This window comes from Hippopotamus amphibius, chromosome 15 (genome assembly GCF_030028045.1).
Source record: "Hippopotamus amphibius kiboko isolate mHipAmp2 chromosome 15, mHipAmp2.hap2, whole genome shotgun sequence".
Taxonomy (NCBI): domain Eukaryota; kingdom Metazoa; phylum Chordata; class Mammalia; order Artiodactyla; family Hippopotamidae; genus Hippopotamus; species Hippopotamus amphibius.
This window is the reverse complement of record NC_080200.1, coordinates 14,917,204-14,928,056: the sequence shown is the minus strand read 5'-3', so window position 1 is coordinate 14,928,056 and position 10,853 is coordinate 14,917,204. Positions and strand designations below refer to the sequence as shown.

Genomic DNA, 10,853 nt, shown 5'->3' with positions numbered 1-10,853 from the left:
AAGGTCAAGAGGCAAATGTCAAGCTTGGAAACAATTTTGCAAGTGAGAGCTAAAGGAATTGTTGCCTTAATATATAAAAAGTGCCTACAAATCAATAGGAAAACACCCCCCAATAATCCAATAGCCAAATGAGCATAGAATATGAATGAAAAGCTTGAAGAAATGGAAATACAGATGGCTTTTAAACTACAACGTACGCTCAACAAAATAATACACAATTTTCAGATCACCAAGATACACGAATACGGATATAAAAATAAAAGAAATAAACAAATAAATCTCACAAGAGAGGGGCCTTGCATAACTCAGTGATGACAATGTACCTGAACTGAGAATGATTTATGATTTACCCAACAGCCTGCACGTAAGGTCAAAGTAGAGGATGGTCAGCTTCACATAACAAGTGAATTGCAAGTGATAGCCACAAGGTTGCCTGAGGTAACAAGTGATAACACATGATGCTGGTGAGGATGTATGGAAATAGGCAAGTACATCTATTACCGATGGGCTATAAATTGGCCCCACCTCGAAGAAGAGTTGGTGATCACTATCAAAAAAGCAAGTTTTGACCCCTTGATCAAACTATTCCTGATATCATCCTCCAGTTACACTTGTACTTGTGTGATGGCCATGGTACTTATTACTAATAACAAAATATGGGAAACAAAGTAAACGTGCACCATTAGGAGACTGATCATAAAAATTATGGTGCACCCAGTGACTTCTTTGCCAACCTTCAAAAGAATGCTGGCAGCGGGGGTGGGGGGGTGGGGGGGTTGTGGTTGTGTTTTTACATGCTGAAGGAAACTAGCTCCCCAAAATATTACTAGGTAAAAGAAGAGTTCCTTTAGGGAATTCCCTGGTGGCTCAGTTGTTAAGAATCTGCCTGCCAATGCAGGGGACATGGGTTCAATCCCTGGTCTGGGAAGATCCCACATGTCGCAGAGCAACTAAGCACGTGTGCCACAACTACTGAGCCTGTGCTCTAGAGCCCATAAGCCACAACTACTGAGCCCATACACCACAACTACTGAAGCCCGCGTGCCTAGAGCCCAGTGCTCTGCAACAAGAGAAGCCACCAATGAGAAGCCCTCACACCACAAGGAAGAGTAGCTCCCGCTCAGCACAACTAGAGAAAGCCCGCACACAGCAAGTGCCACCCCCCCCACCGCGCCCAGGCAGCAACGAAGACCCAATGCAGACAAAGATAAATAAATTAAAAAAATAATAAATAAAAAAAAAGAGTTACTTTAAAAGTATATACGGCACACAAATGTTCATAGCAGCACTATTCACAATAGCCAAAAGGTGGAAACAACCCAAATGCCCATTAGCTGATACAAGAATAAACAAAATGTGATATATAGATATACATATGAATATTATTTAGCCATAAATATTATACTGACAATGAAGCTAGACACAAAAGGACACATATTGTAGCGTTCCACTTATATAAAATGTCAAGGCTAGGCAAATCCATAGAGATGGGATGTAGATTAACAGTTGTCAGGGCATTTAGGGAGGAGGGAAGAATGGACAGTGATTACTTAATGAGTATGGGATTTTCTCTTTTTTTTAATATTTTATTTATTTATTTATTTATATTCTTTTTTTTGGGGGGGACATCAAGTTCAATCATCTGTTTTTATACACATATCCCCGTATATATTTTATTTATTTATTTATTTTTATTTTTATTTTTTTTGGCTCTGTTGGGTCTTAGTTGCGACATGTGGGATCTTGGTTGAGACATGCGGGATCTTTCATTGCGGTGCACGGGCTCTTCGTTGCAGGGCCAGACGTCTCTCTAGTTGTGGTGCACAGGTTTTTTCTTCTCTAGTTGTGGCGCATAGGCTCCAGAGCATGTGGGCTCTGTAGTTTGTAGCACGCGGGCTTACCCGTTGAGGGGTGCGAGCTCAGTAGTTGTGGCGCATGGCCTTAGTTGCCCTGTGGCATGTGGGTTCTTAGTTCTCTAACCGGGGATCGAACCTGCATCCCTTGCATTGGAAGGCAGATTCTTTACCACTGGACCACCAGGGAAGTTCCGAGTATGGGGATTTTCTTTAGGGTGATGAAAATGATAGAGGTGATGGTTGAACAACACTGTGAGTATACTAAATGCCACTAAACGGAAGACTTTAAAATGTTTACAATGGTGAGTTTCATATTATGTGAAGTTTTACAACATAAAAACTATATGTTGCATATTTTCATTTGTGTAGAAGCGGGGTGAAAATGACATATGCATGTTTGCTTGAATGAATATAAAACATCTTCCGAAGGACATGTAAGAAAATTTAGATGTCTCTGAGAAGTGCACTGAGTTCAGGAAGACAGGAGTGAGATGTTTTTCTGAATATGTAGCTTCAGGAGGTGCTCTACCTGGGTTGCCATCGTTAGGTCTCCTCCAGGTGGACCCTCAAGACCTCCACTCCAGCAGTTCAGAGACCCAGCAGAAAGAGGGTTCCCTTGGTCCTATTGGTCCATCAAAGTCCCAGGGACTGTGTCTCACTGGTCTGCCCGGGTCCATGTCCACCCCTGGACCAATTAGGGTTGCCCAGGAAGATGAGCTACAGCACTCATTGTCCAGTGGAGTCAGCCCCTCTGACTCACAGAATGAGAGGAGGGAAACTTACACACCCGAGGAAAAACCAGGATGCTGGAACCCACAGAAAGGAGAAAAGACGTCAGCAGGGCACAGAGGGGATGACAGAAATCTCATGCACTCATCTCCAGAAAAATGCCCTTTATCATTCCCCTATTCAAGGAAGCTAAGGCCCAGCTGGAGCCCAAGGCAGCCTAAGCAAGGGGCTGGACCCTGGCTTCAGATGAGTGGTTGGAATCTCTAGGAGCTCTGTCCCCTCTGATATTGAAGTATGAGCAGTTAAACTGACCATCCTACTTCTACAACCATATCAGACATTTACACTTTTTTTCTCTTGTCCCTTTCTTTGTATCCCAGAAACCTTCAGTACTCCTCAGCCCACACTTCCCCTACTCCCAACTCCACCCCCACCCCAAGGAAAATTTCTGCCTTTGTGATGCAGGAACTCAACTTCCAGTTTCACACACTCCATTCCCAGGGGACTGAGAGGAACCGCTGGACTGATTAGTGACCCAGTTAGGACAGGGCTGAGATGGGCCAGACCTATGGGAGGTGGCTCAAGGGAGAGAGTGAGGGCACGATGGGAGGAAGGGAGAGGAGAGAGAGACGGGAGAGGGAATGGTCCTGAGGAATGAGGTGCTTCCCAACCGAATCATCACCAAGCACCCTCAGCTGGAAGACATTTCGCCCACCAAAGTGCATTTTTGAAGTAACTACCCACCACCAGCTGCCTCATTTTCTCATTCATCAAAAAAAAAAAAAAAAAAGGTTTATTGAGCCCCTGCTGCACACTTTGCACTCTGGGACCTTAGAACAGCCCTGGTACAGAGGAGGAAACAGGATCAGACGTTTTGTCACTTGGTCCCAGAGGCAGGATTCGAACCCAGACACACCTGGTTCCAAAACCCACAGATGGGTTTCCTGTAGATGGATGTAACAATAAGGAGGGCTCCAGGAGGGACCCCAGTGCTACTCCAGGCAAGATCTTGAAACCGGGGTCTCCAACAAATGGGATGGCCTTGTTCATGGACAGTCTTCCTGAGCTAGCTATTAACACCAGGGAGTTTGACTGGGTCCTGACTTCTTAGCATGAATTGCCCCTTAGAACCTGGAGCTCAGAGTGGATTCTGAGGTTTAAAGACAATTGCATCTCTCCTGGATATGTAAGAAGGAAAATGGGGGGGGGGGGAGGGCAGATTAGAAAAGGAGAGAGGAGCTCAGTGAGAATGCGGATGTGGTCTCAGAGAGGAAAGGGGGAGCCTAGTGCTTGTGCAACTCAAAGGGTAAGGGCACGCCAGAGCCTCAGTTTGCTCACCTGGGTGTTGCAAGGGTGTTTTGCGCACAGCTGTTGTCTAGGATATAGTGAGCGTGCAAAAGGAGCATACCCAGCAGCTCCAGAAGTCCACCTGGGTCTGGGATGCTGCCTGGAGCTGGGCCCATCTGGTGAAGGGGCAGCCATTAAGCTCTATGGGGCACAGTTCAGGCCCATGGTAAGAAGTTCCTGAGAACTGGGAAGTCGGTTGTTATGGGGATGACGTTGACAGTCTCTATGGTGACAGTTTGGAGGGGCAAGCCCTACTGACAGGGGAAAGCCTAGGGGGACAGGTGTTCTGTTACCTCAGATACTGGTTTGGTCTCCATGGCAACAGCTGCCGGGGGTCCAAGCCGCTTGGGGGTGGAGCTTGGAGGGTGGCAAGGAGCTGGGGCACCCCATGGGAAGGCGCAGCCTGTTTCCATGGTGAGAGCTGGAGACCGAATGTTGGGTCACTCTCAGGACAGTTAGCGAGGGTGGTCTCCATGGCTGTTGGTCAGGGTGAGGACAGTGGGAGTGAAGTTGTAGGTCTCTGGGATGAAGACAGGTGAGATGGGAAATGCGTGGTATCCATGGTTACAGCTGGAGGTGGGAGGCAGTAACTCCATGGGTGTGACTGATGAAGGAAGGTCTGTGTGACTCTAGGTGACAGGTAGAAGCTGGGCTGGTCGCCTTGGTAACAATGGGAAGTGGGGCAGCTTGTTTCCATAGCAAGTGACATAGATTTTATGGGTCCCTGGGTCTGGGAGATGGTATCTTAGGTGACAACCAGGAAAGGGGCCATCAGGTGAAGGCGGATTTGCCCCCTCAGAGAGATACCTCAGGGATGGGCCACGGCCACCAGCCATGCGAGCCAGCTGGGCTGTCAATCCATCAACGGTGACAGACAAGGGTGGTCTTCCCTGAAACTGCAGGGGTGGGGCTGTTCTCCGTAGTGACCTGGGGGCATGGCCTGTTACTCTGGAAACTTTGGGGGACTTGTGGAAGAAGCGGGGAGAATGGGAGTAACCAATCTCCAGGTCACCCTAGGGGAGAGGACAGGAGTCCACAGTCTTCATGTGACCAGGGGGCATGGTCATCTGACGAACTCTGAGGTGTCTGGTTTCTCTACAGGTGATGGGGAGGAGGGTTCAGTGTCCAAGTGACCTTAGGCGACCTGTCTTCAGTCTCCAGGGAGATGCACAGGACGTGTGGCCAGTTTCCAGATAGTCCTGGGGGTCCAGCCTCCAGGCGACCACGGCGGTAGTTCCAGAAGACCTCGGGAGACGTGCAGTGTTCAGGAGACCTCAGGGTCTGCTGGTCTCCAGGGGTTCTCAGACTGTGTGCCCCATCTCCTGGAGAAAGCTGGGAGAGGAGAGGAAATCCACTGTCCAGGAGAGGTGGGGCTTGGTCGATCTCCAGGGCACTTGGTTCCCTGGACTGGTCAGTCTCTGGGGACCTCAGAGGGTGTGGCCAGGGTTTAAGGACCGCAGGAAGTCTGGGCAGCTTGCAGGGCACCGCAGGGTGCATGGCCACTCTCCAGGGGTGTGGTCCGTCTCCAAGCAGTCGCAGGGCGCTCAGCCAGCCGCCAAGCGCCCCAGCGGTCCACGGCCTGGGCCTAGACGCGCAGCGGGGTCCAGGCGGCGGGGTCTCGCGCGCCTCCGGCCCACCCGCCGCCTCCCGCCCAGCCCCAGCCCCAGCCCCCAGGTGCTGGGTCGGGTGCGCCGGGTGCGCGGTAGCAGTAGACGCCGAAGAGGCGGCGCGTGGCGTCGGGAAAGCCGAGGCTGCGCACACCCGGCCGGCGGCCGCCGCAGCGCGCGCGCGGGTTCACGATGGGGTAGCGTGCGCTCCCGTCCGCCAGCCAGCCTGCGGTGCAGCGGTCTAGCAGCTGCAGTTTCCACGCGGCGAACAGCTGCCCCACCTTGGCCACGGCCGCGCCGCGCGCCGCGCACGCGCGCGCTGCTCCCGCGAAGGGCACGGGCCGCAGCGGCTTCAGGAAGAACACGCGCCCTGCAGTGGGGTGGGGAGGAATGGTTAGGGCCGCTCTTGGGACCAGGCTTCCTCAGGATTCAGGACACCCTCCCGCCTGCAGCCCAGGACCTCAGCCTCAGGGCTCAGAAATACCCTGCACCCCGGGGCCACAGGCTCATCTAGAGCAGTGTTGCTGCCAGGCGATGTTTGACTGCCGCGCCTTGGCAGTACTACGGAAGGGATCTCCTGGTCCGGACCCCCGAGGGCGGATGTGGAGAGGAAGGACGAGGAGAGAGACCTGGGCTGAGCGGGAAAGAGTCGGGGACGGAGGGGGGCACGCCGGAGAGGCCTGTCTGGGGGTGGGGTCTCATGGGCGGGGCGGGGCCCGGGCCAGCGGTGGGCAGGACCTTTCTCCCAGAGGTGGGGCCAACGCACCCGGGAGGTTTGATGTGAAGCAGAAGGCATCGTAGCGTTCCTCGGCGTTATGGCGGTAGCCGTAGTTGCGCACACCCCCCGAGGCTCCACCGCCAGCCCCGGCGCTCCCGGCCCCGTCCAGGCCGCCACAGGGCTCCCGGGGCTGGCTCACCGGGTACTGCACCGAGCCGTCGCGCAGCCAGCCCGCGTTGCACCAGTCCAGGCCATCGCGCCAGGCCGCGTGCAGCTGCTCAGCCGACGCCAAGATGCCGTCCTGCTCAGCGCACGCGCGTTGCGCCTCCATGAAGGTCAGCTTGTAGCGGCCTCCACGCGGATGGTAAGGGAAGACTACGCCTGAGAGATACACGAGGGTCAGCTCGGACCCCCCAACTCACACCCACCTACCTGACATCTGCGGTGCCATGTGACTCTTCAACCTAGACCTTTCAGTCCATCCCTCACTATGGCCTCAGACCTGACCATGGCTTTCCCCAGCTCACACCCCTCATAGACTCTCTTTGCCTTAAGCTTGGGATTCACTTGACCCTCCCCCTTGACATACTTAATCATGTCCATCTCCTTGACACCACTGGAGACCTTTGTTCCTGTTCTTTCCACCTTTCCACCTGTCCTACTGTTTATCTGCCAAAACCCAGCTTCCACAACCCTCCTCCAGTCAGTTCTACCTGCTTCTGACATTCTTCCAGCATTCTTGCTTCTGGTCAAATCTTGAGCCCACAGAGCTCACTCCCCCACATTGGGAGCCCATGAAAGTTTGGCCCCAGGCAAAGACCTCTTTGATCTCCAGCGTCATCCAGGACAATTCCTATTGGTTTCCCTCCTACCTTCAGTTCTTATAACTTGTCCCTCATCGGAATCACAGTCAACTCAGCTCACTAGCATTCTGTGTCTGTGTTTGCAGGGCAGACCTTGGGGATTCAGATGCAGGTGCATCTCTTGGCAGATGCAGGAAGTATCAAACAGGAGCCAGGGAGAAGAGCTGGAGCCTGACAGACTGGAGTTCAAGTCCTGGCTCTGCCTCTTACTGGCATGTGCCCTGATCAAGGCTCAAATCTCTCTGAGCCATTTGCCCATCTGGTAGTAATAGCGTCTATTTCAGGGTTTTTAGGAAAATTAAATGAAAATTCAGAGAGCTCTTCAACCAAGCTCCTGGCACACAGTAAAGGAGAGCTGCTTCTATTACTGTTGTTATTCGCTATTGTTGGGAAGTTCAGCAAGTTGAGGGCTCTGAAATTTCTCCTAGCATCTTCTAAGGTGAAGTGAAGAAGGCAAAGATGGGAGGGAATTCATCAGACAGAAACCCCATCCCCCAGCTCCATGATCAGCCAATCAGAGCATCCCGTCTCCCAGGCACAGTGATTGGTTCATGGATAGGCACATGACTCAGCTGGGCCAATGAGGGACAACTCTGGGACTCTAGCTAGCATTCCTAGGAAATCAATTGCCAAGCTGGGAAGGTGGAAGCCTGGCACTCCTATTCGGTTCCATCAGGGGAAACTTGGTCCCAAGGAAAGCCCACCCAGGAAACAGAGCTGAAGGAAGGGTTCCTGACATGATGTTAATGCCTGGGTCCTACAGCAGGGTTTCCCAAGGTCTTCACTTTGACATTTTGGACTGGAGTATTCTTTGCTGTGGGGGGACCGTCCTGTGTCTTGTGGGGTGTTTCACAGCATCCCTGGCCTCTACCCACTATATACCACCACAACCTGCTTCTAGGCATTGCCAATATCCCTGGGTAGCAAAATCACCCCAATTCAGAACCATTATCCTATCCCACCAAGCCACTAAATTCCTTCAGGCCAACTTGGTTTGGTTTCTGTCCTTTGCAATACCCTCCTCTCTTCTCCCTTAGAAACGCGCCTCATCCTGCCCACAGGCTGGTCACCTTCCAGGTCCAGCTTGACCATGCCAGTGTCATCCTCCAGCTCGTTGGTGACCTCGCACTCATAGCGCCCATAGTCCTGGAGCGTGACGTTCCGGAGAACCAGGGAGGCGTCCCCGGGCCCATCACCCTGCAGCTCAGCCCGCCCGCGGTAGCTGCCAAACGCCCGCTGCTGGGGGCCAAGCGCCACGAAGACATCGGCAAAGGCCAACGGGTCCACCACCTTGGTCCACTTGAGGCGGACGCTGTCGTGGCCGTGGGCAGCTGCCTCGTAGTGGTAGCGGCAGGGCAAGACGATGGTGCCACCGCGGTGGCTGACCACCTGTCCCGGCGCTGTCTGTACCACCACGGAGCCCGACTCCCCCTCTGTGGGCGACCAAAGAGGGTTAAGAAGAGGTCCTAGGGGCGGGGCAGGGGAACCTGGGGAGGGGGACCCAAGTAAGGGGATGTGGGAAGAAAACTTGGGTGAGGGTCAGGAGATCAGAAGGGTAAGGGGGTCCCGGAGGGGACTAGCGAGGGGGCGGGAACTCAGAGCGGGAGGAGCTGGGCGGGGACTGTGGCCATCAGAACCGCCTAGCACCCTCCCTCCTCCCCGCTCCATGCACTCTGGCGATCCTATTTGGCGACGGCTTCTGGGGGCAAGACCCGCTTCCACTGCCCAGACTCACCCAGCACGTGCACAACCTTCTTCCGGCCGCGCTGCGCCTCCGCGGCGGCGGTGAGCAGTAGGACTCCCCATGCAGCTGCCCAGAGCGCGCCGGGACCGAGGGCCGCCCGAGCACACACCTGGGGGCACGGAGCGCTCGGTCCAGCCTCCTGGCCTTTGCCTTTCAGAAGACTAGCCCCCCTGGCCTTCCTTTCCCGCGGTGAGGACTTCTTACATGCCCAGATCCCCAACCCAGCCAGGGTCCCAGAGGACTCCCTGGAAGAGAAGGCTAGCAGACCCCACCCACCCACCCCCTGCTGTCTAGGGACCTCACAACCCTTGCCCTTGCGCAAAGCCCACGCCCCTGGACTCACTCTCCCTTAGTTCTGCACGGGCAACCCAAGTGACCCCCTCACCCCAACACCGGAGACTCTGAGTCCCGCCTCTCTCTCTCTCTCTCACTCGCCCCAGCCAGGGACTGGGGAGGAGGGAGGAGGAGCAGAGGAGCTGGAGCAGAGGCAGCGGCAAGGTTATCCGTGCGCCAGGAGACTGCAGCAAACCCGTGCAGGTGGGGGTGGGGGGTAGGGGGGTGGTAGAGAGAGGGAGAGACACAGGAAGAGGGCGAGAACAGGGAGAGAGACTGAGACAGAGAGAAAAGCAGGGAGAGGCAGAGACAGAAGGAAAGAGACACAAACAGGAGGAGGGAAAGATGGAAAGGGACAGAGATAGAAACGGAGAGACAGAGACTGAAAGAGAGAAAGGAGAGGGAGCAAAAGGGAAAGAGATACAGAGAAGAGGGAGACATGGGGGTAGAGAGAGACAGAGAGACTCAGAGAGAGGTGGGGGGCGGGGATAAGGAGAGAGAGAGAAGGGACTAGAAAAAAAAAGAGGGAGAGAAAAGTAGGGAGAGACAGAAGAATAAGAGAAGGAGAGGCAGAGAGCGACAGAGTGGGAGGGAAACAGATACAAGAAGGTGAGACAGAGAGATGGGAGAGACAAGAGGGAGAGAGGCACTGAGGAGAGAAACACTGAAGGATGTAGATTCAGAGACACAGAAAGAGACAGAATCCCAAAGAATGACCTAGCGAACCCCTAGCCCCACTCACCATCCTGCTGGTGCGGCTCTCGCCCAGCGGCCCCTATGCGCCGGGACTGCGCTCCCCGCACACCCAGGAAGAACTGGGCAGGTCCCTGCAGGCGGCGCAATCCCGGCGTCTGCCTGCAAGGGGAGGAGGGAGACGGATGGTTGTGGGGGGGGAGCCTTAAAGGGGACGCAGTGGCTCTGGGGAGAGGTGATGATGGGCACAGACGGAGGAAGGACCACCCTGAACAGGGAGTTCAGAGCCGGGTCCCACTCCATGCTCGCTGACCTTGGGCCAGTGGAGGAAACTTTCTGGGCCTGTTTAACTATCTTTAAAATGGAGGAGGGGGGGCACCTGATGATGCCCTGTGTGGGCAGAGGGGCTGAGTAACCTGGGAAAAGGGCTTGGCTTGCAGGTCTCAGTTTTCCCCTCTGTCACTGGGTGACCATCAAAGGGTCCTGGGCTCTAGCAGCCAAAGGGTGCTCTCTCTGTGGGATGGGGGCCATACAACAGCCACACACTCTGCAGAGGGACTCTGCCACTCACTGCATGCCTCAGTTTCCACATCTGAGATATGGAGTGCCAGGTCTTTGGTGAAGATCTAATGGCTAGACATACAATAGGTGCCTAATAAGTGTTGGTAGGGACAGCTAGCAGGGAGATCAATCCCCTGGCCCAGAGTGGTCTGCGCAGGAGTTACCCCTGAACCTGGACCTTCACTCAAGGTCAAAAATCAAACCAGGAGACAATGAGCCCTTTCCCCAACTTCCTGGCTGCCTCCCCAGCTTCAGTTTCCCCCAAGTATGAGCCAGTCAGACAGCAGAGGCAGGGTTATGGGCTCTGTGGTTGAAGGGACCAGGGCTTGATGCCTAGCACAGCATCCAGCAGTTGTGACTTCAGACCAGGACCTTCACCTCCTGCGGGCTCAGTTTCCCCAT

At 54.2% G+C, this 10,853-nt stretch overlaps 1 protein-coding gene across 1 annotated transcript; it reads right to left on the bottom strand.

The window, feature by feature from the left end:
* Positions 1-5,517: 5,517 nt before the first annotated feature.
* Positions 5,518-10,193, bottom strand: HAPLN4 (hyaluronan and proteoglycan link protein 4). Its single transcript, XM_057708337.1, has 7 exons — positions 10,189-10,193; positions 9,940-10,052; positions 9,575-9,579; positions 8,856-8,973; positions 8,191-8,553; positions 6,306-6,638; positions 5,518-5,909 (listed from the first exon to the last, which is right to left on the bottom strand). The coding sequence occupies exons 1-7, from the start codon at positions 10,191-10,193 to the stop codon at positions 5,518-5,520; spliced, it is 1,329 nt and encodes a 442-aa protein (XP_057564320.1).
* Between the last annotated feature and the right edge of the window lie 660 nt (positions 10,194-10,853).

Coding starts and splice junctions, on each gene's coding strand:
- HAPLN4 (XM_057708337.1), bottom strand. Junction 6,639..8,190: donor GGTCAAGCTGGACCTGGAAG/GTGACCAGCCTG, acceptor TGTATCTCTCAG/GCGTAGTCTTCCCTTACCAT. Junction 5,910..6,305: donor CTTCACATCAAACCTCCCGG/GTGCGTTGGCCC, acceptor ACCCCACTGCAG/GGCGCGTGTTCTTCCTGAAG.